Here is a 27,371-nt window from a genome sequence, read left to right as displayed (position 1 = left end):
GTTAAATTAAAAGTCTCGCTGGCGCACAAGTTCGCGTGCATATATTTAGTTTTTTAATCAGCGCCGGGCGGAGTAAGCAAGGAGGCGGATTCGTACATTTGATGGGCACGCAACGAATTATTATTCCATTAGATCTGTACACAATTTTTCCATTTAACTTGTGCATGCTGGCCCCTTTAAGGGAGAGGAACACAACTTGCTGCTGCGTGCAAAACTTGTCCCCGACTCTCGCGCGCGCGATTCACTTTTGCTCTTTGGAAAAGTTGAGAAGCTGCGCGAAGGCGAAGTTTGTGCGGATGCGGGTTCCCGAGTGAGCACTTAGGTCAAATTTATTCGCGAGATAAACATGCATCTCTGTTTTTCACAACCTGACAGGAATAATGACGATTGTGGCAGGACGAACACGAACTTGACAAAACCCCTTGAATTTATATTTGGCAAAAAGAGAATTATTTAGCTTGTTTGCAGCAATACTTCTCTCATTTCAAAAGGAAATATAAGAGTAATTATACAGGTTGGTATCAGTTTATTGAATTTAAGAGGTTTGATAATGATAATTCACTGAAACCCAGAAAAATCCTTGTTATTGTAGCATAAATTAATGTATAAGGATATTGAATATTTGCACAAATTTACCCTGCTAGCACTGTAATTATTTTAAAAAGTAGCTTCAAAGTTTAATTTAAAATAGTGATCTGCGTCTCTATACTAGAAATCTTAAATTATTATTCCGTAACAAGAAGTTGCACTCTTGACTAGATAGATTTTTCAGAGTTTAAAAGTATCAATCCTCTTTAGAACTAATGAACAAAAATTGTCCTTAAGTTGGCTGTGTTTTACTCTGCATGTTTTACTTAACCGTGCATATTCATTAGGTAAATTTGCTATCCAAAATCATTCGGATTTAATGAAAATTTTAGTGGCAAACGTTCAATAGGAAGCATGCTGCATTTTTGCTATTAAAATAAGGGCGGGGACAACAATCCCTAAACCCAGTAACTGGTCAAGGAAGGTCGAGATGAGCCTTGCGATGTGCAGTTTGTTGCAATTCTGATGGTTAGAACCCGAAATTTGAGTTGAAAATATATACAAAACAAGAAAAAGTAAAAAACGTCGTATTTTAAAAAAAAATTGAAATGTAATTTCCCGAAAGCAAAATCAAACACCACTTTGGAACTTTGTACGTATCATGGAAAAATTGTAGTCCCATTTTTTATATTTTGAAAATTTTGAGCACATTTTCAACATTTCAACAGTTAACCTATAATCTTTTTAAAATTGCACTACGAGGAGATAAGATACTCAGATCTCAAAGTTTTCCAAATTTTTGCCGTAAAAATATATTTTTTTAAATTATTAGATCTAGATTTGTGGTGTAAATTTTGTCCAATTTGCTTTACTTCATACCAATTTTGTGCTCCCACCAGTGACATTTCATGAAAATTAAACCAAATTGAGTGCTCTAACTGAGAGAATAGAAACTCCTTATATCGGAGTTGACACTTCGAAGCTTTTAACAAACTCAATTACGACGCACATAGCTCTAGAGGCCTATGAAAGTAATCTAAACGAAATGCCTTGATAAAGACATTTCTTGATTGAATGACAACCGCCACAATTCTCGTGAACGACAAGAGAAACATTTCTTTTGATTTCTCCCCTCTTGACTCTGAAGTGTGTAATTTATGTCTGGAATAAAGAAACAACATAAAAACGTCGAATCATCATAGCTGCCGACTCTTGAGAGCGTTGGTAGTTGTTCAAAAGGCCGCGTCGTCAGTTGCGATCATCAATCGGCACGAAATCAAGGTGATCCCAGCCGACTCTTGACCCAGCGGGGTTCACACAGCCGCTGGCGTGCCAAGTCGCGCTGCTTCTTTCAGCTCGGCTGCGGGCGAGGTGAAAGAGAAGACAATCTGCTTGGCAAATAGCGGCCGCGATTTGTCAGCAGCCCCCGGCACCCCCGGCCTCTTGCACCCCCGCAGCCGCCATCAGTTTCTATTCACGGTCTGCCAATAAGTGCTAGGAGTGTAAGTGCTGACGGGTTGGCTCTGCTCGCGAATCGCCTTTTTATGCGAGCGCGGCGCCCATTTTTCTCCCCTTGGCACCGAATTTCCATCCCTCTATCTCACTTCTCATTCAATTTCTCAATCAAACGTGCGTGACAAAGGCTACGGAAGAGCTAAGAAAATAGCGCTGACTATCAGAGTCGACTGCGACTCTAAAATTTAGGATTATCGCATTAATGGGTTAAATAACTGAGAACTTTTCACGAGCGGAATAAAAAGCTGCAATTGAATTTAGTTAGTGGACAAAGACAGCTTGAGAATATCTTAATTGATAGGAAAATAACTTTTAACAACTAAAAATGCTAAAAATTACGTAAATTGAGTATAGTTTCAAGTTCACTGAAAGGTTTGGCTGTCATAAATGCCTTTTAAATCATCTTTAAATATTTTCCATTTAAACTAAAGTAATTTGGCTTCTCTTTGTGGGATTTATAAGGTATAAGAATGTCTGAAAGTTGCGACAACACGCGAGATAATGTTTTAATTCAAAATTTCACTCATAGCTACCTATCCTTTTAGATTTCCCATACTTAAGCTTGCGTAAAAATCCGTTTTTATATCAATCAAATTAATAACCCTGTGCGGGGGGCACTTTTCTTTTTTCTGTAACTTAATTTTTAATCTGTCAAATCACGAAATAAATAGAAATAAATTTGAAATACCGGCACTTATCAGGGAAGGCATTTTTTATGTAACACAAAAACCATATCGATTTTCAAATTTATAAACACGACAAAGGAATTGATAAAACGATGATCATCTGAATCACTATTAAAGTTTTTGTTTTATTTTGGTTCCTAAATTAAAAAATTAAATCACGACAGACAAGAAATCGATATTTTGTTTCAGGGTTAATAATGTTGCTTCTCTCATTATAGGGGAAATGATCAAAATGCCATTCCTATATTTGTAAATGAGTAATTTTAAAAATTATGAAAATTATAGTAGAACTAAAAATGCAAACACGATTAAGTTAAATTAAAAAAATGAGTAAGTAACAACTGAAAATTTGAACTTATTTTTTATTTAAAATGTTATGTCGTTCTCAATTGGTCTAGGCAAACCCCCATAACTGCCCGTGGGAAAGGGTAAAATTGGAATAAAACATCAATTCAACTCTTGAAATTTTCTTTCTGCGGCAACAAGAAGAATTTGTTTCATGATACTTGCTGGCATGATGTCTGATGTTCTTTTTCAGGGTTTGTGAACGGCGTTTTTATGCAATTATCGATCCATTGGCAACAGAACTGCGCCTGAAGGAAAGTGTACCAAAATTAAGTATTGATTTCACGACTTCAGCCAATACCTACCATCTCTCTTTGCATTTAGTTTTTATTTTCTTCAACAAAATTGGCGTGTGGAGGCAGAGAGATAAATAAAAATAAAGCTCGGACTTGAAGCAGCAGCTGAGCTAGTAAAGCAGCAGGGATTTCGTTGAGATGGGGAAAATAAACAGTTGACATTTTACCTTGGAGGCAGCTCTGATTTTTATTTATTCGCAACGTGGCATTTTCACTGGAGCTGTCAGATGCGAAAACAGATGACAAAGGGAGGCGTATAGTCAAGAAGTAAATTTCTCATTGGGATTCGGCGTGGAAAAGGAAGGCTTAGAGCGAAACTTTGCGTTGCGGGGAGGCGGTGCAGCCGAAAAAGTATCTTTCTCACTTAAAATAAGCCCCGGCGCCCCCTTTCTACCTCGGCAGGCAAGAGAGGCGAGCTTTTCCCCCCGCGGCCGCAGTGAGGAATGGCCGCAATCTATAAAATTTGGCTTAATATTCCTCGGCGCGCACATATTTATCAGGCGTGAGAGTGAGAAGACGAGTCGCTCTCGCTACTCCAAGAATAAAAGAATCGCCTTTTCTGGTGGAACGCGGAATTTATGAATGCGTAATTCACCAGAATGGGACGTTTGCGGGCGTGCTCAGCAAACGAGCGACTCTTGTTTTTCACCGGGCAATTTTATGGCCGAAAAGCGCCGCCGCCTTTCGTCACACGCAAAAACAGCACTCGTTCGCAGCGAAATTTACGGCTTCGCGCCCGCACCAAACCCGGCTCCAAATTCGGGACGCCTTTAGCGACCTTATGCATCCCGCAGGACCGGCCGGATATGCCGGCTGCATAACTCGGAATGAGGCAGGCGTTAAATTTTCATTACGCACTCAAGCCCAGGCATCAGGCATTTGGAGCAAAAAATTCCGAGGTTTCCGTGAAATTCAACTGGTTTACTTGTTGCCTTCAATTCAAACGAGAAAAAATGCTCCATCTTGTATTTTAGAAAGAAATTGACTTGGACACCCTTTATCGTCGCAATCAACTTGCCGGTTGTTTGGTTTAGATAAAGCAAAAAATTCAAATCGCAGACCAACTATCCCTGTGCTTGTCCAAAATGCAGTGGCCAATTCCAAAAAAAAATCGAACAAAATATTAAATTAACGCGACCAAATAAAACAAGGAAGTTGACGCTATTTAATATGCTATGCTTGGTTAATTCATCATTATCAGATATAATTTTCATTATAGAATTTAAAATGAAGCGTTAGGAAACTTCACTCTTAAGGCTTGAGAAGCATTTAAGTTTTAAGTTCAAAAAATTCATCTCTTTGGTGTCTGAAGTGTTCAGTTTAAACAACAATACAAATAAACCAATATCAAACGGAAATATAGGGCAAGCACTCATGAGATTTATTTTTTATTCGTTGGAGTTGCACGCTTTTTAAATTAGACCGTTAACTCTTACGTAAAGGTAAAAAATAAAAAAAAATATGTAGATGCATTAGGATTTGATGCATATATTGCGAAAGTACAGTTCGCAATATTGCACTTTGCAACTTTCAGTAAGAAATATGCAATCACTTCATTTGAATCTGGTGCGCACTAGGCAATATCGCCGCGAGATGGAAATGCGATTCGAATGGTACAAGTAACGAGATTTCCATCAGGAATAAAACTCGCATTTACGCAAAAAGCGGCTGCGGCGGCGGCGGCAGCTGCGGGAGCGAATGGAAAAGCCATTGCCAAACGTACATACTCCACTTCGTCATTTGCACACGCTAAAGGAAGCCATCAGCGGTAATTGACTCGGCGTGCGCGATTCGAAGGAAAAAAGAACGACTCTGGTTGCATTTCTGCACTGCTTAATGGATAATAAACATCTCTCACGAACGCGCGGCCGCAGGAAAGTTGGCCGGCGCGCCGAGAGAATGTGAAAACGGATGGCTTTCCATGCATACAACTTTTGTGTTTATACCCGAGTTTCACCTAGCTTTTTTCCTTCTGTGCATATATTTATGCAGGCGCAGTGTCTGTTTTGCATACCAGAACATGACCGTTTTTCTTGTACAATCTCCGTGTACTTTTATGGCCTGTTTAGCATTTTTATCAGCGCGTCTCGACCGCGTACGTTAACGAAACCATCAGAGGATGCATTTGCACTCTGGCCTCCAATCTATATGCGGACTTAATTATCCGGCCAGCCGTTTCTCATAACGCGAGCCATACGAGATCGATCTAGACGCTGAAAGATTGATAACGATCGCATGTTTTCAAGAGGAATAAAAAGTTATTTTTAACGTTTTCAACCGGGGATTTATCACTTTTCGAAAATAGATTTAAAGCTACTGGAACGGCACGCAAATGAAAGCATTGATGCCTAAATTGGTACAATGACCGAGTAATTTGGTTTTTTAGTACAGGACTTGATGCTTCAAACAAAAAGGTGGGGGAGCACTTTTGTACTGCCAACTTTAATATGGATGGTTTCATATCACCTGGGTTAGTGCTCATTCCTTTCTTCAAGCTTTTATTGGTCGGAAGAATCAACATTACTTAATAGTGGAGTCAATGGCTCTGAATAAAATCCACACACAAAATCACTAAAATACGAAGCATAATGAGTACAGGGTATTTATTTATTTCAAATTAAGATTTATCGTTATTAAAATTAAAATTTATATTTTTGCCCAGGCTATTTTGAAATATCATCAAATCTTTGTAGCTACATAAGAATCAAAACGAAAAATTACTAGCGATCCTTGCTAGACTTAACATTGAAGTATTCCTCCAATTAAATTGTGACAGTAAAAGTTGACCCTACTGCTAAAGTTAAAATTTTGTGGCTGTTCTTGTGATGAGTTGTGTGGCTAAATTATGGGCGTCTAAAGAGTTGGTAAATCGATTTATGCTCGCGGGAGCACATTAAAATAGTTGACTTCAACCGAGAGAGCAACAAAAAAGCAAAAATGGCCTACATTTAACAAAGCATAAAAATGTGTTGTAAATTGCGCGAGGGTTGCTGGCATGCGCGTTGCGTCAGACAATCAGCGCCAAGAATGTTTTGAGCAGAGCCTTGCTTTTGTGTCCGATAAGCGTGTTTTCATTCACCAGTTTGAATCAACTTTTAATATGTTTCCACGAGTATACATCGATTTACCAACTCTTTACGTGCAAGTAGACACCGACCAATCGCGCGGTTTTCCGCTCATCGCTAGCATCTATGAGACACATTTAACATAGGGTTCTTAAGGAAGCAGCAAAAAAGTGTTCTAAGAATAATTGAATAACGCTCATCTCTAATTAAGATATCTAATTTGCATTAACGCCTGAGTCATGTTTGTCGTTTGGAATAGCCGGCAATTATTTATGTTAACTACACTTTGTTTGAAGGGTTGTTCGGAATCCTAAAGATAATTTTGGAATCTGAGCTTGAAGTGGAGTTGTCTTGATCAAAAACTCTGGGAGTGTAAAGCTATCAGAACGCTTAGAAAAAATTAACTAATTTGGGACCTGGAATGTGGTTTCTAGCAGTTATTTCACACCAATTTGATTCATTCTTGGTATCGAAATAATTGTTATCATAAATGTAAATTAATAGAATTTAGAAGGACCAGAAAAAGAAGGCTTTATTTGCAGCTTGGCGACCTGGGCATATTTATGGGACGCCATGTGCAGCTATATTATTAAATTTTACATTTTTCCAACGATTTCACTCGCATCCCCAGAAAATCGATGCCGGCGTCGAGTGTGTGTGGCATAAATTTTTACACACAGGCTCGCATGAAATTTTAAGCCAGAGCGAGACGATAATAAAAGTGGAAAAACACCTTTCCTATCAAAATTCCCGCGCAGGTCGGGCTGATAATCAGCGGCCATTTTTTCATCCCGCCGCTTCTTCCTTTGACTTGGCGAGTTTACGAGGGTGTAAAAATTAAGGGTCGAACCGGCGGGCCTGCCTGGCCTTTGCATCGGGGGTCGGGGGAGGCACCCAGGGACCGGCGGCGGGAGATAATGCGCGTCTCGCACGTACACACGTATCGGAAGGTAGGCTGCTTGCCTTGCATGCACCTGCTTAGGCGCAGTAAAATAAAAATAAGGCCGCCTGGCGGCAAAATCGATACCTTGTTCGGCACCGCACACTCGGGGGATGATTTCTACAATAGCTGAACATGACGCGTCCTCGAAGCACAGCGTGCGAGCCAGCACGCAGTTGAGGATGGCCACCGCCGACTTGGGATTACCTGCCAAGCAAATGAGAAACACTTTAGTATTATATATGTACATAAAGTAACGCTCACACAAACAAAATTCTGTTGTGAGCGGCGAGGACCTGGTAAGTGGGCTGTTGCTTTCGAGTGAAACAGCGTTTCAAATGAATGTTTTGCAATCTTTGCTATTTAAAAAACTTTTTATTTGACTGTAAACTGAAAATTTAAAAGTTGTAGAAAAATCAACAGCCTAAAATGTGTAAGCACAAACGTTGGCAAAATAAATATTGCATATTTTTTCACAGACAGCTGTCCATGTTTTATTTCGTTTTGAAAAGCACAAAATCAGCTTATTTGACTAAACAGACCAGCTTTCGCAACATTTTTCAACTTTTATAAAAGGAAAAAACGAAAATAAAAACGCAAACAACACAAAAATAGAAGAGGATGGTTTCTTTTTTGCCTGCCTTCATTTCCAATTAAATGTTGTATTTTGTATTTGACTTTTCCATGTCTTTCCCTTGAAACTTTCAACTATTCACTGAATATAAAAACCCTTTTTGGCGTTGTATCAAAGGGAAAATATAATATTTTAGGGGCTCTTCCGATAGAAGTTTGTTTAAAAAAAGACGTTGAAAAAGTTTAAAATTGACTTGAATATTTATTGTTTTTTTTCTAAATTTCTTAGTGAAGAACGGTTTAATTTCAATTCTCATTATAGAAAGGCATTATTTTTTTAAAGATTATGCATACAGTGAATACATTAAGAAAACTCAGCTAGTTCAGCGGGGTTATGTTAAAAAAATAATTTAAGTTTAAGTGTTTAAGTTTGTGTCTTAAAATGAGCTCGTTGAATTTGTGATCATTCAATGATTTTCAAGCATTACTTTACCAAGTTTTTAAATAGAGCTTAATATTTTGTCGATTGAAGTGAACCTGTAATCAATGAACCATTTCATTAATTTTTACATAATCATTTCATTCATTTTATCCAGCAAAAATTGCCTTTATTTACTCGAGTGGCCTGCAGCTTATGATTTCACGTCGTTGGAGACCATTCTTCCTCGTATAAACCCCCTTGATTCGACCGAATAGCGAAGTAAACAGCAGACTGCAAGATATATAAAAAGAGCGAAATGAGCTTGTCTCCTCGTCTCAATTGCCAGCCAACAAGCAAACCGGCTCCTTCTCACTTTTCGCGGGAGAGATAGCTGCCGGAATTAAATTTACGCGAGCAGCATAGTCACGCGCCCGACACCGTAACAAATAAATATATATTTACAGTGCTGGGAGCGTGAGAGAATTTCTCAGACGAAAACGTTTTTCGCAGCCATGGGGCGCGCGCGAGAAAAACGAGTGCGAGCAGGGGAAAAAAGCAAGCGGCGTCTCTCGCTCTCTGACGGAAAGCGATATATACACAAACATAATAATAATATGTCACAGAGTCCATATTTTCGCAGCACTCAAACCGTTTTAGCAAGGAAAGATGGAGCAAGCGAGTGACGATTTCAATTTTCACCTGGTCCTTTTCGGAGGACGAGAGTGTGTCTACAACTTGGAGGGCTCTTCAGACCGAGCAAATTCCCGCGAGGTTGGCATGTGGAAAATAATTCTAGAGTTTGTCCAAGTGCAGAGAGGAGAACATCAGAACAAGAGGAAGTTGCTGCGGGTGTACTTTTTTTCTCCTGTTTACTCCAACATCAAATAGAAAAGCGCTGCGTTTCGTCTTTTCTTTTGTGAAAGAAAGTTCCTGAAAGGTATTACAACGAACCACCCGAATAGGTCTCGTTTTCCACGCCAGAGGATTAATTTTGTGAGCCAAGAATGCTCTAGAGTTTCTAGACGTGGAAATGGAAGCCAATTATGCGATTGTTTGATTTCGAGGTTCTTTATTTTCTAATTTGATGATTCAGCAAACTTGCCAGGAGGATTAAATCTTTTACATATGAAAATCGGTTATTTTGATAATTAATCAGTTTTTTATTTTTTAAATTACTCCATTCCATAAATGAGGTATAAACTCATTTTTTGCGCTCTAGAGAATAATTTTAAAGCTTAATCCCTTATTACTTTGTACTGACAAACTGCCCAATTTTTTTTCTGGAGCAGTATAGAAGCAGATATAACTCTTGGGTATTTTTTTAATCTTGGCGTAGAGGGCGTGGTTGCCCGTATTCATAAAATGAGCGTGGCAGGGGGCGTGATTTGCGGGAGTTTCGAAAAGTTAAGCTTCTGCAATGAAGCTTGGGTTAAAATTTCTAAGAATTATGTTTGGTCAGTAAAATTATCTTCTTCTTAAAGAGAAGAATTCGTCGGTCATTATAGATAATATTTGAATTTAGATATCCACCAGAGCTCAACTCAATGATTTAATGCTTATTTAATGAACCAAGCATTTTTAAGTCACTGTTTTTTATATATTCTGAAGAATTGTAGGGTTAGTAAATTTGAACATGAGAGTTCCAAAAACTGAACTTTCTTGGGGAACGCCAAATATTTTGGCTGCTTAAAGCAACAGAGGGAGATCACGCCTCCCGCGCATGGTGCATAAGATGCAGGGCAGCATACATTCTTTTTCGGCTGTGCAAACAAATCGATAAGTGGGTCAATGTCTGCAACCTGATAGCCTTCGCGTGCAAGCAGGGGCGAGGGAGGTGCGTGCATCAAAGCCGCCTTTGCTTGTGCTGCTTCTGCCGCTCGACATCCATCAGTGGGCATCACATTCGCATTACATTTTCGCGCAGAGCAAGAAGAGGGGGCGAGAAACACGCCGAGTAACAGATAGAGCATGCTCTTCTTCATCTTAAGTATTTCTCCATAAAATATTCAGCCGGATTTTGCGCAAAAGAAGCTGCCGCCGCTGCTCCGCTCGAGAGATAAAGTTTCGAGCCGAATTATTTCACGGGTCGTGGAAATTAAACGCACGTGTCACACAAACTTTCCGACTCGCGCAAAGGCACTTTCTGTCTGTCCCGCGTTTAATTAGTCCTCTCCATTAATTAATTTATTAATGCAAATGCGTGCCGCCGCGCTTGAAATGTATACTCGTCGCGGAATATGGAAAAGTTTGCACTCAGTGTATAGTTTATTCATGAAGTTGCACCGCAGCGATGAATAATTTTGCATCTGGCTGCCGTCTGAAAAGTTCAAAACGAGTGTGCGTAGGCCACACTCGATCCATCGCACGCCCGTTTTGACGTCAAAATCATGCTCAACGACCCAAAAAACCTGTGGATCGATATGTGACACGGCAAAGGTGTGCACAGTCTTTTTGTGAATAAAAAATACAATGTGTTATATTTTCTGCAGTTTTAATATTTTAAGCGATCAATTGGCTTATTTTGTGAATGGAAATTTAAATACAGCGGTCACTTACAAAATTACACAATTAGTATATCATGTGTATGTCATTTTAAAAATATCACTATATAGTTTACCGATTTTTATTTACGTTGTTTCGGCGAATTCTTTGTCTCGTCAGAATAATGGTTTTTAACTTGTTGTTGTCTATTTCGTAATATTGTTTTAATAAAGTTGATGGGAAATCACAAGAGGAATAGAAAGAAAATGGTGGTGGGAGATTTAAAGAAAATTATGTTCTGCATTTTGCATTTCAAATAACAATTTAAGCCTGCTCTGACAGTGAGAATTTTTGTGTAAAAATCTGAAAATTACTCACGAGCATCACTTATGATTGGATTAATCTTGACGAGAACGAAATAAAAATCAGCAATTGAAAAAAGATCTAAATGCAAGAAGTCTGTGAATTGCTGCAAACGTTGTTGGCTTTGTTCCACAACAAATTCAACTGTCCTCAACTCTTGCTTAAACGTAGTCTATTCACCTAAATTCCGCTGAAGGAAAATTTCTTATGATTTATTTTTATATGACAGCAGAAAAGTGGAGAAAATTAAAAAATGTGTGTATTTGTGCAACACTTGGATTAATAGCTTGCTCCAGATGGAAGCAAAATAACAACTTGCCATCGTAATTTGATTTTATCCTGGTCGAGATTAGATTCATTTATTAGGTCTACGGGGTCAAGGAGTTCATTTGGCACGTCTAAATTGCCATTTGTAGGCATATTTTATAGCTCATAGGCAAATCTAGTTATACGCTGTGCTCCTTCCCCCCATAATGCAGGCGCAAAAACTTGCTCAGCGTGCCAGCAAACGCGCGCGGTGTCCAAATTAAATATTTATTCGAGCAAACAGGGAGAGGGCTTTTACGTGCCCACAGGAGCTGCCGAGTTGCTTTCCCCCACGTCTGAATATTACCAGCAACAACCCAACAAGAACAACAACAACAAAGAAGCCCGTGCGTTGGGCTTGTTGTTCGCTGTATCTGCTCTGGAGAAGACAATATGTGCCGAAATTGTTATCTCAAACGTCGCCGTCATCTCGAAGCCGTTGCTGCTGCGAGACAACAAAACAAAACCGCACACCAACTTTTCTTTTCCCTCCTTTCAGCCGCACTCAGGAAGAGTTAGAAGCAGTTTATCTGATAGCACCAGATACGCACACGACATGAGGCATCTCGTATTATGTACTCACTCCCGCGCGTACGTGATGCAAATTGCAAGGAGCGAAAATATCTGAGCGATCAAGGCGATCAAGCCGAGCCAAAACTTAATAAAAGCAGCTGCTAGAAGCGCGCAACGCCGAGAGCTTTTGCAAAGGTAGAAATTTTCCATAATATGTATATTTGGAAAATTTTTAAGTGGAAAGCGTTGCGCTAGTCAAACTATATCAGATAACCTCATTTATAAACAAAGAAGTTTTTGGAACATGTAAATTATATTATTTAAATTTAAATACCTGTTTAAATACTGGTTAAAAACATTGATTTCAATTTTATTAACAAAAATTTAAATTTTTTTTATATAATATATTTAATTATTATTATATCTATAAATTATTATCAAAATTTAATTTTAGATTGAAAATGTTTTTTTTTAAAAACAGTGCATGAAATTAAAACTATACAAGTAATATTCTTTAAGATCAATATGCGTTCCTTCATCCAGTTTGCATTTTCATTCTAATCCAAAATAAGTGAAATAAACACGATGAATGTATGACCACCGATATTGATACATCCACAACCATGCAGTGTTTAATAATAATTATTATTTTTCCACTTTTATTTTTCAGCAAAACCTCCTTTCTGTACCGGCGCAACGATCTCCTGTTCTTCAAGGAGTGACGGACTACCACGCGATGGCACGAATCACCTTGGGACGCGTGCACCGCGGCGACGACCCGCTGCATCCACGGCTGCAGCAGCGACCCGCCCGCACCGATCTCGGTAAAAATGTGTTTGATTATCGTATAGTGAAAATGTGGAACGATATGCAACCCGCGCTCAAAGACTGTTCGGCGGCGCAGTTTCCTCCACTTTGTAAGGTGTATGTGATGGCAAGTTTTTAACGTGTATTGTGATGTCATTTTAATATTATTTCCTAGTCTGGGCTCACTTCGGCTGTGTATTCCAACAGAGTCTTATTTACTTGTTTAACAGAAGTGTTGCCCATTCTCACATGCTTCCTTTTTTTGTAATTGACCTGTGATACTATAATGTATTATTATGACTAAATGTGAGAATAAATAAAGAAATAAAATAAATAAATAATGCAGAAAAATCTGTAGAATTATAGATTTTTTGAAAGTGGGAATTTTAACAACCCATAATGAGAGTCAGGATTATTATAGCATAATCGAGCTTGCTAGATGTATGTTCAGGGTTCTTAGTAACATTTTTTAACAGCTTAAAGTTTGGCTAAATGCCTTTTTTGCCACGCAATTGCTTTTTATTGTGAGGAATTGGTTTCAGAATCAAGTGAAATTAGTCAATAATAGAGGCATGCTCCAAACATAATCATAATTTCAACTGAACATATTCACATCCTATATTAATGTTAATAAAGACTAATTTTTTCGATCACATATGCAAAACATCCCTTTTATATACCTAGCGATGAATGCACAAAATTAAATAAGCGGTTAGAGTCAAATTTGAATAAAAAGAGAGTTTAAAAACTCCTGAAAAGGCTTTTAAATTAAAAGAGAGGGAAATTTTAAAAGGCAAACACAAGACTCTCCTTTATGAAAGCGTAGGAAGACTAATAGGCAAGAAAGATCTTTTCACGTAGCTTTTGACGGGAGCAGCGTCGGCACTCGAACAGACGCGATCGGATTATGTGGGGAAGGCTGAATCGGAAATCGGGGGAAAGGAGTGAAAACATTTTCCAGAGGCATAATCAGCGGCAGGAGCGGTTGCATTGATTTGTCACCGTGCGCGCCGAGAGTAAACGTGTCACTTTCACCCGAGGGTCTCGCAGCCAGCAGTGCTGAAAAATCCGGCTCTCGCACCCGCGCATCAAAGCCGCAAAAATTTATCGCGCCAGACTGGATTATTTCAATGAAAAGCGTTTATAAGCGTTCGTTTTTAAACGGTGTACGCGTTGATAAACAGCCGCGACGGATTTTTGGCCGGGCGCATTTTTATTTCTGGCAGTGCTCCACGCGGCATAAAATATGACACACGCGGTCTGCTCTTGGCAACAAAATGATTCCGATTAATCACCATTAACCGCGCCATTCGAAAAAAACGAGGAGCGAGAGAGAGAGAGAGAGAGAGAGAGAGAGAGAGAGAGAGAGAGAGAGAGAGAGAGAGAGAGAGAACGCCCCTTTTTTATTATTCGCGTGCGACGGCCGAAATGACGCGCCGCCGCTTTTTCCGCGCGCTCATCTGGCCTGATCGTGCAACACAATAATTAATGAAACACACTCGCAGCAGCCGCGGGGACCCTCCCTTCAAGGCTCTTTTTGCCCTGACTCGCTCCCTCGCTCGTCCGACGAGGGCAAAAAGTCGAAAGGCCGCGTCACAAATGACACTTTTTGCTTCCCCGTACCTTTGGCCTATATTAACTGCAAAAATTAACTTCTCTGTAGGCCTCAGCTTGCGAGATTAGACACTAACCGCTCATCCAGCCTATGAAACTGTCTTAAAGCATTTCATTTCATCAAGTTGTCTTCAGACCCTTTCTCTTCGTTTGGAAATGTAATGATTTATTCATTATTTAATTAAGAATTCCTTACTATTGTTCTGTTAAAGTTTTTTAATGTGGGGAAACTCCCTGTCTCGTAAATCTTAAAAAAATCAAGTTTTCAAAATACGCGTATGTAGCAGTATTCATTATTCAGATTAAAAACTCCTTGTCACACCTCCCCCACGAGAAAAAAATACAAATGAATTGAACTTTGACACTGCATTATATCGCCATCTGAATTAATGAATGATCAATACTTGTAACATCCTTTATAATGGCAATAAATTAAACCAGGCTTCATCCTCGTTGCTAAAATTTTCATTTTAATCTCCCGACTATAGTTTCGTCATCCTTTATAACCAACTAAAATATTGGACAATATAATACAGAGAAATCAGTGAGATATTCTGTAGAATGGTGTAGCACTTTTATTAAATGTCAATCTTGTATATTCAGGAAATGGTGTACTGGGGTTTTGAATTCTTATCCCTAAAATGTGAGCATTAAATTGTTCTTTATGCTTTTGAGATTTTCACAACAGTGCTAAAAGCACTCTGCTTTACAACAGCCCGCAGCGTTTTGAGAAAAATGACGCAAAATAGCCCACGTTGCTTGCCATAAGAAAAGTATTTTACTGCTCTTTCGGTACCGAAAAGCTAAAGAGGCTTTTTAGGCCAGGAAAAAATCCCGGCGGCAGGAAAGAAGAAACCATGTTCCTTCGGATTCTAAAGACAATGATGCAAATACGAGCGAAAATCAGATTCCAAGCATATTTCCTTATTTGCTTGTAAAAGCATTCTGTTGATTTGTATTTTATCATCAAATTTGCGACGAGCCACGCTCACGTACATGTGCTTTTCAATATCGCCAAAAGCACCCTTCTTATATTACTCGAAGGCATCAATTTTGCCGGCTTCCCTTTCACAAAGACATCTCTTTTATTCTTCCTCCTCTGGGAACCGTATTTTTTGCTGCCAGAATTTTCTTGGAAGCTGATGACGACCGTGCTTTTTGTTTCTCACCCTCTTTTAATTCCTTTCAAGGATAAAGCGAAGGAGCAAAAATTTGAGTCTCAAACAGAATAAAAAAGAATATGTCCTGCAAATAAAAAGGTGCCTGCCTGAAATTTTGCATGAGTACATTATGCTTTGTGTTTGCGTCGCAGAAATTGTAAAGGGTAAATGTCAAATGTGACCCTTATTGTTCTGCAAGTTGTTTTTGAGGATAGAACCTTGTCCTTTGTTGCCGCACAAACCGCTCTTAAAATTTAATGCAGCTATTTGCCATTTTTACTGACCGGTTACAGTTGAAATAAACCTAACAATTTGAAATTTTGGAACTGGTGTGTAAAAAACTGATGATCCAGTGTGCAAGAAGGAATCCTCTCCATGTGCAGCAGATTTTTGTTATCACTTTTTTAATTGAATTTTTCACATTTCATATAATATTTTGAAAGCAGAGTGAAAAGGGCCCAAAACTTGCAAATGTAGAGCGATCTGTCGGCAGCTTGGAACATTTAAGATTGAAGCTAATGGTCAGTTATTCAACATGGAAAATTTCAATCGCTTTTATTGTCGGACTCCTTTGAATAAATCAGAACCCATTAGAGAAGAACCCTTATAAGTTCAGAGTATCGACAAATGCAAAGCAGCCGCAACCACTCGAATAATCGGAGCAGTGCCAGAGCAATAAATCACAAAATTTAAATTTCTGCGACTCAATGCACTCGCTGCTGGGAATAAAAATCTGTTGCTGTGTTTGTGTTGCACGCGATCTTTCAGCTCATAAACTTCGCCTGCGACGAGTGGATAACAAAAAATTCCAGGCCATTTGCCATTTTCAGCACCTGCAGGAAGAGAAAAAGGCCGGGAGCGTAATTTCGAGGCTCGCGCATTTTTGCGGCCGTGAGCACGAGGTGCATAAAATATTATCGCCGGCCTGCTTCTTTGTGCGCCGCTGGCCGAGAGCAAAGGTCAAAATGCGCTGCTGGCCATTTCCCTCTCTATTCTCACTCCACCCCATTTAGGGCTTCTTTTCTTTGCTCGGCCAGCCGGCTCAGGGCCAAAAACTGTGAGCTACAACACGCTGCTCGTGTTTGCAGGCGAAATAACTTCGCGGACGATGAACTCTCGGAAATTGCAAGGCGGACCTCATTGTTCGCAAATTAGACGGCTAAACTCTCCTTTGTCGGCTAACTTGTTTTTTTTTTCATCTGCTCTATAGGCGCGCGTACACTCTGGTTCGCCCATTTCCTGCTTCAGGTGACCCGAAAAAATATTCTCAACTGCCTGACAGAATTTTTGTCTGAGTCGGATCAATTTTAATCTGCTCTCCAGGGAAAGAGACTTTTTTCCTTCCACATTTCATTCACCTCTTCAAAAAATAAATATTCCTTGCTTGTGTAATAAAATATATTTTTGTAGCATTGAAAAGCGACCAAAAGCAATATTATATTTTAATGCTCAGTAATAAAGATCCAACTTACGCTTGAAAACTTGTGTCCTGATTCAAGCTTTTTTGTGATTATTTAAACATATTTTCCTATCCTTTACATTTTTAAAAACAAGACCATTCGTGTAATTTTAGATCAGGGTAAAATTCGATTTTTTAAATAGATTTGTCACTAGTCCGTCAGCCAAAAAAATTGTTTTGAGAAATAATTCGGTCTCTTGGGTTTGGCCGTGGTGAAATACAAATTTGATACCTGTGCTGGATCAGAAATTCAGCGGCTAAAGCCTCAATTTTTTAGAGTAAACGCTACCCATGTTTGTTTTGCTCTCGTGGCGTTGGCTAATGTTGGTTTTATATTCAGTACTTTTGGCGCAAACAAACGACCTTATTACATCGCTGCTCTACTGCTGGGATATAAAAAGAGCCGAGTAATGCGATTTGAATTAAGTCGGCCGCGCGTGAATCGCCGCTATTCTCGTTCACGTTCGGTCGGATTATGATTAATTTAAACGGGCACATGGGTATTTTCGTGATCATCTGGATCATCCTGGCTGGCGGAATTTTGCAATCGTAAAATGTTCAACCGACATCAAAATGGATTAAAAAAATTAACCACATTCCACCCACAAAATCGACAATCTAGAATGATTTACAGTTTTTGAAGAGCAATAAATCTTCGCGAGAGAATCAACTTTTCTCTTGTCTGTTAAATTTTCAGATAACTTTCCTTGGTTTGAAAATACATAAAATATATTATTTATGTACTTTAAAAAGGTAGACAAAAAATACTCCCACTTTGAAATAGTTTGGAGCTTAGTTGGAGCTTATTAACAGTTTGTGTTTGCTTTCTCCTTCAATAATCCTCAACATTTACATCAAATGCTAAACAGTTTGATAATTTCACCCGTTTTCTCTAATTCCATTTTCCTCCTTCAATTTTCATCGTATTTTCCTGGTTCAGTGAAAAGGGACTCTTTCTCGTCATCAAAATTGTTGATTCTGTTTCCTCTCTCTACCTTTCACGATTGCCGCGTTTCTCAATTTGACAAACGTCTCTTGCTCCGATGGGTTTTCCCAGGTACAGAGAGGAAATTGAACCAATCTGACGATGGAGAGACAAAGAGAGTCTCTGTGCTTGATTCATTTTGGCAGTTTCAAAAAGCCGCAGCCGGAATAATTATCTCGGTTGGTCGGCTTTGAAACGGAACACACGCTGGCGTTTCCGTCGGCGGGCCCAGAGTAGGCACAGAGCATCATCTCTCGCATCCCCCGCGGTGCTCGCTCTGCAACAAACAATCCGCAGCCGGCGCAGAGAGGAATAAACAGTGGGCGCGCACACACATTTCTTATCTCAGCCGCTTCCGCGTGTTGTCTGCTGTCGTTGCTGGGCGCAAATCGCCGCCACAATGGACGTGGCCGGCACAATAGAGGCTCGAGAACGTTTTATTGGCGATTTCAAACATAACAATTTGTTGTAGCAATTCCCAATCGTCCACTCGGCATGAGAGCGCGCAGCCAGCCCTCTGAATGGCAGCATTCAAAAGTGGCAAAGCACGGGCTATTCACTTTTTATCACCGACTTTATGGATTTTGCTTGCTCAGACATTATTTTTTATTCCGGAATGAAAACAACCGGCGTACGGAACAATTTTTTCATTTGCAAACCACACACATGCGATGCTTCCGTTCGCATTGGATTGCTCAATAATTTATGGTTTTTACAGTGTGTGGCACGAAATCTGGTGCGAAGACCATTCTTTCGACCTTTTAAAAGCGCCGTCATTTTTCCTACGGGTCTCAAAATGCAAAAAAAAATAGCACTGTTGTCCCAAGCCTGTGCCGACCAAAATGAAAATTCGATTTAAAGACTGCGAATGGGAGACTGCTTATTGTCATTTATGGAAATTAACAAAATATTGAAAGGATGAGAGTAAAAATTATAGCTCTTTTTGAAAAAAGTTTAAATAAGGTTTCCTTTTATTATCTGGATGAAAATTATATTAAATAAGGTTCTTATTTTTAAGGAATAAGACAAATGAATGAATTTATTATTAAACGCATATATGCGTGCGACACTAATCCTATACAATCAATTCTTACAAGTCTTTGCTGCTGTTCTTAAACTAATTCTTTTTACTACACATTTCAAAATATGACAAATGCAAAAGATAAATTTATCAACAAAGACATGAGTTTGTTTTGTGATGTTTCTGAAAGCTGACAAATTTAAATCATTTTAATCCCATTTATACTTTATAAGTCTTGCAACTCTCTTTTCCTTCCAGGAAAGGTCCTTAAATGTGTTATAACTTCTCTAGAACGTTATAGCACATGTAGTTTGTTTTTTAAATGTCCAAAATGTTTTCCTGTTTGTGAGCGTATGAATTTTCTGTAACTTGCAGAAGAAAAAATGAAGTTGCGGATAGCCCTCGGGCGTGTTTTGGGACTGGCGCTGGCTCTCGGATTCTGCGGCATACTCTTCAGAGATTGGACTGCGGCTTGTTTTGGCGGCAGGGCGCTCACTCGACTGCACACGAGACCGGAGGAGTGGCCGATAGTTGGAGCATAAACGTGCCCCTTCTTTACAGTCGAGGTGCTCCAAATCCGAATAACGGCCAGATAATTAGCCAAACCATTAACCGGAGTGCCTCTCGCAGATAGGGAATGAGGCGCGTCACTTGTCGTCAGGATTTTTCAACCCCGTTCAAATTAATAGACCTTCCTCCGTGTGCAGCACGGTTTCATCCCAATGCCAATGATGCCTTTTCCCGTCGACTCTGAGATCAAAGACGGCGAATGCGACCGTCTCCCTCCCGACTCATCCCTTGCAGAGAAAATTTAATATTTTTTGCAGTCTACATCAACGGGAATTTCGTCAGCAGCGACCCTTAGTCAAGGGGACAAAAATATTCATGTATTCGAAGAGGAATTTTCCTAATTGTATGGAAATCGATGTAATCTGGATGCGACGATACTGGAATTGGAATCTGACCCATTTCCGCTCGGTGTACTCTGGCATGCAAAACAGGCAGGCTTTTGAGAGTCATATTCACGAGGGAATAAAAATGTAGCAAAAACCACATAATCGTTGGTTAACTGCTTTTTTTGTCCAGTAGTGTATAAAAATCATGCATCGACCACTGCAGATATCACTTTTTTAAACAATTATTTGTTTTGTCGTCATGATTCATATCAAAACCTTGCATTGCCCATCATTTTTTTCTAGTTGTTCTTTCAAAATGTATATCAACCGTTTGTCTCAATAATAAAATTGTTTCAAAAAATAAATACAGATAAAATTCTCTACAGTAAAAACTACACCACCTGGTGTTTTTTTAGCGATTATTTTCCACTCTTATGACCAAGATCTATTTAGGCAAAAGGCAGTGCACGGTGCCTCTAGAAAATCATACAAATTTTCGAATTGATTTTCTCGGAAACCGAGGAGAGTTTTTGCTATGAAACTTTTTGTGAAGTGATTTTCCAGTTAGGTTAAAAATAAGTCAACTAGGTTTGAAAAACGTTTCAATATGATTCGCAATCGCTTTTGGATTATAGAATAAATACCTTTCAAAAAGACACAGAGACAATGATTAAAAACCAGTTAAAAAATAAAATTAATTATAAGATGTTGTATGAAAGTGGAAGGAAAATAAATTACACGTTATCTTGGGGTGGAAAAATTCGGACAAAATTTTGCTCAAGAGGAAATACACGCAACTCATGTTAGATAAAAACGGGGGAAACGTAATATCTCTGTTAGCTCTGCTCCATTTTTTGCCATAATTTTTTCGTTCGTTTGGAGCGCAAAAATTACTTATGTGTGACGTTTAAGCTGTTGAGAGAAACACTATAACATTTTAAGTGAGGTAGTCTGAAAATAGTAATTAATTTTCCTTGGGAATACGTTTAGAATAATATTTAAATTGCTTTAGTCAATTATTCCAAAACGACCAATATTGATTTCAATTTGACTCAAATATCATTCTAAATTCAACAAGGTGGCACAGAAAAAAATAATTGCTCCTCTTTCATTCCCACCTCACGCTTAATGTAATTTCACTTTCGGTCCATTGCAGCTGGAAGCAGCTCCAAATCAGGCGGAAAACCCGCCTGCGGAGCAGTACTCCTCCGATTGACAGAAAGAATCAACCGGGAGCTGAATGCGGAGGCGTCGTGAGGGAGATTTTCAGGCGCGTGCGGTGCGGTGGATTCGGTAGAAGTGCGTGCGGCACAGATATTAATAATTATCGGGGCGACGCTCGGCACAAAGGAGGCGAGAAGATGAGTAGGGTCGCCGCAGCTCCCTTTTTGTTTGAGCCGTGGTTCGTGCACGTCACACGGGCGCGCCGCCGTTTGGTCCTTTTTGCCGCGCACACCGTGAATAAGGAGCCGCCATTCAGAGGGAAAGGAGCGTGTGAGATGACGCCGGGCGTTCTCTCTCTATATGTATGTGCTGTGCGACATCAAAAGCAAGCAAATCTCATCGACTATTAGCGCACGAGACATCCAAAGCGACCCACGCGCACCTAACTATTTCCTCCAGCGGAGAAGTTTCACCTCTCTGTTTGAGTAGCTCCACAGTCAAGATTTCAGCCTTGACGAGTTGTTACATTGACACTCTGCTCACAAGTCTCATATCCTACAATCCATCCACTTAGAAGGATTTGAGTTTGGGAAAACTTCCAACATTTAACCTCTCATCAAAGATAAAAATGCTCAAATTTAGAGTTTAAGGAAACCCCGCGGTCCTTCCATCCCAAACATATTTTTTGTGATGTTAGTATGAGACGCAGTCAAAATCTAGCACTCCTTGCAAGTTACAGACTGCACAAGTTTTTGGAATAGCTTTAAAATTAAACTTTTGTCAAGTCATTAAGAAAAATACTTAAAAATTATTACTACAAATATTGTTTTTGTGGCTGATAAACTATCTAAATTCGATAGCAAAAATCCATGAAAAATCGAGAAATAGAAATTGTTATACAAATCATACATCGATCGAATTGTTGATTGAAGGAGAGTCTGCATACCAACGTTTACAATGATTGGACACAATTTTTTTTTTTCAAAACTTAACATAGTAATCCCTATGAGACACCCTTCTATGGCTTGGCTCCGTATATCACCATTAGTGCTAGAAACATTATTCATTTTCTTCTAGTTTCACGAAAGCCTTCATATCTGACTATAAAAATTTAATTTAATAGGTTATAAATTAATAAGCATCAAATATTTGGATATTTCTTACGAAATTTGATAAAATTTCTTTAGTTTAGAAACTCTGGCATTTCGGCATGACCAAAATTACTCCTATCATGCCTAGAATTTTAATCTGATCTTAATCCATGGGAAACGAAACATATTTTAAAGATTAAATTGAGTTTGATAGCATTAATTGCTCCAAGTCAATTTTTGGCTCAAAATCCAGGATGCAAAGAAGTAATCATCTCCAGAAACACAGCAGACGGGCAATTTATTACCACGCGGTGTGGACCTTGTTTCTCTACGTCTTCCCCTTTTGACAGTCGCAGCAAATTTGTCACCAGACAACACGCTCTCCGCGACCTTTCCTCGCTCTTGCCAGCGGTTCTCGCTCTCTTACACACACCCTTGCACTTAGCAGCCGCCGCCAAAATGAAACATGACAAATGAGAGCGCACGCCGTGCAATTAATCAATTTTAATTCAGGCAGCTGAAATCAAGAGAGGGCAAAAAGCAAAAGGAAAAAATGACGCACGAGTGACCGTCGAGAAGGGAAAGAAGCCGTCGACGAAAAATTATCTGCATGAGGATGAAAGCGAGCAAGCGAGAAATGATAGTGCGGATCTCTCTACCTCTCTCTCTCTCTCTCTCTCTCTCTCTCTCTCTCGTCTCTCTTTTTCTCGTTGGCGCGCGAGAGGCCCTTTTATCTTTTCGACGACGGGGTCGTGTGCGGAGAAATCGATCGACTTGCACGTCTCTTTTATCTGCAATCGCCAGACAACTTTTACAAATTAGGATCGATGAGCAGAAGTGCTGAGCAAACCAGTTTCTTTTATGCATTTGCATGCTTGTCAATATTATTCCATGGCGTCTACAAGGCTTGGAAATGAGGAATGGAAATCTGATATTGGCAGAGTTTTATAATGAGATTTTAAATTATGAATCAAAATCTGATTAAAAACTGAATTTGGTTTTGGAGCCGTCCCAGAATATTGGCTTTTAAAAAAAACTGGAATTCCTTTAAGAAACTGAAATATGTAAAAAAAATTATTTTGTTTAGCATTGGAAACGCCTCAAATAAATAATAAATCTACTAGACCTAATAAATAGCTATGGGACAAATAAAAACGGTCGAGATTTCATGATAATCAAAATAGAATGAGAGGTGATAGGCCGTAAATTTTTTTTAGCAAATATTTAGTGAACTAAATAATATATCTTGATTTTTTAAATGCTTTAATGAACGTAGTAGGTTAAGTCATTGTTCTATTTCAAAATCAATTTCTAACTTATTTTTAACTATAGCACAACTGAATTCTCAACTACGAATTGAATCCAAATTACTTTTCAACTATTCAGGACGAAGCCCTTCTGTTTGTTAAAATTTTATTGTTTGCCCTTTCAGAACTTTGAACAATTTTAAATTTAAATTAAGTGGCTAACTCGCAATTCAACGGGCCTTAAAATTTTGTTTCATATTTCAGTCTAACTTTTTGGTGTGGTCAAGGTATATCTCCAGGGGCCATATCAAGTTTTCATTGGTTCACCTATTTTATGTGAATTTGTTCCGACACGGTCGGTCTTGAATTTCATTTTTTAAATGTATAGATGAAGATTTTTAAAAACAAATTTTATTTTAGAAAGCTGCATGTGTGCCAAACAAAATAAAGAACATCGTGTGTTGTTTACTGCCAATTTTTTTAGTTTCGTCGCATGGTCTGTCCAAAAATAATTTAAAACCTCTCTGCAGACATTCGAGAGCGCAACTCTGCAAGAACGCTGTTGTATGGCACAAAAGAAAAAAGCACATTAAGGCACAAAAGGCAGCGGAACACACGGTGTACACGCACGCCTTAAGTACTACATGCGCATCTTTCGCAGCATGTGATTTCGCAAACGAGACCGCTGAGCATCGATTTTCCTCAAAGCAACTACGACGAAAAGGTGCACCTAGGTGTGCGCGAGATGGATTTCGCCGCTAACGAGGATCCGTCCGTCCGCCCGTCGTCCCTTGTTGCAAGAGACGACTACTGACGAGTTGTCGCAAAAAATGAAGCAGGAGCACGCTCCTGCCAACGGGCGGCCGGATTAGCCGCCAGCCGTCGAGAAAATTATCAGCAATTTCGCACGGTGTATCGTGAGCGGCGGCACTTGGACAAAAAGGACCAACCGACCGATCTCTCATCCTTTCTAATTTATTATGCCACCGCATCTTTTTGCCCTAGATTCGCATCTAATTGATGCACGAATTTCTTGTGTGCTGTGCGAAATCTGGTCGGAAATGACGACGGAAAGCCGCTTTTGCCTCTTGGTGATTTATTCGAGTGCCTTTGATGCTTCTCGTTTCTCGTTCAAGCTCAGTGAACTGTTTTTTCTCATTGTTAATGAGCATCAGGGTTAATTTCGACCTCTCGCAAGAGATCAAATTTTAGATAAAAAGCAAAATCAAAGTAGTTCATTAGTAGTTGTGAGTAAAAAATATTATTTGAACAGTAAAATTATTATACCATCAAATTTAATTTAAAAGTAAAAGTCCTGCACCTCCCTTTTTTTAATTCTTTCAAAAATTCTTATAAAAATAGCTTGTAATGCAATGAATCATCAAAAAGGTATTACACCATCACAAGTGGTCCACGATAAAATCAATTTGAGTCTAAAATAATGTACTTCTGTTCAAGTCTAAATTTAACAGTTTTGCCGTAAAATAATAGGATAGGAGAAGCTAATTACTAAGCTCACTTTTAAAATATTTAGTCAAAAGCGTTTGGAACCATAAATTATAATAAAAAAACTACTACGGCAAATGGATTGATTAAAAGAACCGTTTAAACATTCTCTGACTTATGTAATTTATTAACATCCTAAGGACAATGAAGAAAAATGCAAGTATTTGTGGCTGGTTATCACTGCAATTCGTGTTGGATGGACATTAATGTTCCACAATACCACGAAATTAAAGAAATATAGTCGAGTCGGCACTAAGCGCGCAGCCGTACTAGTGTATCTGTAAATTGACGAATGAGGCAATGATCTATAATCCTCGCGTTATTCTTCTTCTGTCTGCCCAAAGCAAGACATTATTAATCACACCTCACCGACAGCCTTAAGTGAAGTTTCTTTTTAGATATTCTTCACGAAAGCCGAATTACAATCTATTTTAAGGCTCCACTTTTTAAACACGCTCAATTGAATCGCAGCAGTCCCCGACGGCGGCTATTTTAATTTCCGTATATACTCACGGAAACCTCGAGCAAAGGGTCCAAAATCGGCTTACCTGAAACAAAGAGGGTAATTTTCAGTAAATCTGTACAGCGCTCGACAAAATTATTAAAGCGTAACAACATCAGGGCGGTGGTAGCATATTTATTAATTTTCCTCATGTGAATCGAGTTTACGTACAAGCTGCTCTCAATCAACACACCGGCGGGCGTTTGACATTTGCAATTTGATATAAAAATCGCACGTGTTCACGAGCGATTCGCGCAAAGCAGCCAACGAGGCGGTTTTATTTGCACCAAACCGGCTGGAAATAATTCCGATTCGCGCTCGCTCGCTTTTCACGTTCGCTGCTTTTTACTGCAGCAAGCAGGCAGGCGGGCACGAGAGGTATTTTAATATGTCACTCGAGGGACTCTTCAATTTCGACAAATCCATAATTCCAGCCGCGCAGATCGAACTGTATAAACTTTTTGCGCCTCCTTTTGTCTCGCACGCACGCGGCAGACCGCAGCAGCAACGGAAAGAGAAGCGCTCTCTCGCGGAAGAGAACAAAGGCATTAATTCTAGTAATCCTCTTTGCTCTAATGTGTATATAGAGCGGCGTAAACTCACGTTCACACAGCCTTCCATTAGAAGTAATTTGAATGTCGCGGCGAAGATCTTAATTTGCGTCCTGCATTTAACGTATCAGAGGCAATTAAAAGTTGCAAAAACTAGTGCTACTTTATTTACCAAAGGAGGAATACTAGAAGAACTATAGACCATTGATTTCGTTTCGTTATTAAATGTAGAATCCATATAAAGAGCACGACTGAATTAAATTAAATTGATTTTAAATGACTCGAATATTTGCTAAATCAAAACAAAAATTATTTTTTATCCATTTTTGTGCAAATGTTTAGCTATCATTTAGATCGTGTGTGACAAATAATACCTTTTTCTCTAAATATAAGTTAAAATTTTCAGATTTTTGCAGAGCAAAAAATAATCATCAGATGTTTTGAAGACTCACAAAATGAACAGTAAAAAAGAGAATCAAAATTTTCAGCATCGTCAATCATTTATCACTAAATTTCACCCAAATTTACGTTTGGTAAAAAGATGACTGGTTTTAATTCAATATTAAGGAGATCTACAGGTGATAAAATGTTTCAATTTGCCTTTCCTTCAAACTATTACCACGAAACTTCGAAATCTTTAATGAACGATTGCTGTGTTACTTTTAAGAGCCTGACTATAAATTGTTTTAATGAATGATAAAGCTTTAAATTTTCAGTAAGGAAATGGTTCATTAGCATTCCTAATGTTTTAGTCCTTCACTATGGTTCCCACAGATTCCTGCGTGGCTTTCCCGAGTATATGGAAATCTCAACTTTTCAAAGCATCTCCTATTTGGTCCTCCTCCAGGAAACATACTGGATTTCCGTCGTGCTCTCTCATTCACTTGTTTCACTGGTCACCCAGGTCATCCATCCATTCTCGTACTACGAGCTTTGACGTCGTCTCGTTTGCGGCCAAGTGCCGGCGAGCGTGTACCGCCCACATGAATGTACTGCACACCCTCCGCCGCCCCAAAACAAGCTCATTTTTCGCCCCGGGCTGGGCTGCTCGGCGGGCGCACGTCGTGCGCTCAAAGGGAGAGAGAGAGAGAGAACAACTAAACAAAACAAAACTACGGCGCTGTGTCAAAGAGACTGTGCCAGTGGTGGCGAAATAGCGAGTTGGCAAAACATCTCAATTTCTCAGCGCTGCTCTACAAGCCGCAAAGCAGAAATTCGACGAGATGTCGCCGCGCGCCCCACGAAATGAGAATGCAAGCCGGCGTGACACTTGTGCCGAAAAGTCGTCTCCTCGCAGACGTGAATCGATTATGCAGACACATTTTTTCTCCCAGCT

The 27,371-nt window shown here is 39.3% G+C and overlaps 1 protein-coding gene across 4 annotated transcripts in view; it reads right to left on the bottom strand.

Moving 5' to 3' along the window:
• The window catches only part of Gfrl (Glial cell line-derived neurotrophic family receptor-like), a 91,738-nt gene that overhangs the window by 38,524 nt on the left and 25,843 nt on the right, over positions 1-27,371 (bottom strand). For all 4 annotated transcript variants that reach the window (XM_065493334.1, XM_065493335.1, XM_065493336.1 and 1 more), the window contains exon 2: positions 7,463-7,582. In XM_065493334.1, the coding sequence (XP_065349406.1) occupies positions 7,463-7,582 (120 nt within the window). The remainder of the gene's footprint in view (positions 1-7,462; positions 7,583-27,371) is intronic.

The sequence above is a fragment of the Cloeon dipterum genome, chromosome X, assembly GCF_949628265.1.
Source record: "Cloeon dipterum chromosome X, ieCloDipt1.1, whole genome shotgun sequence".
Taxonomy (NCBI): Eukaryota; Metazoa; Arthropoda; class Insecta; order Ephemeroptera; family Baetidae; genus Cloeon; species Cloeon dipterum.
This window is presented reverse-complemented; position numbering and strand designations above follow the sequence as displayed.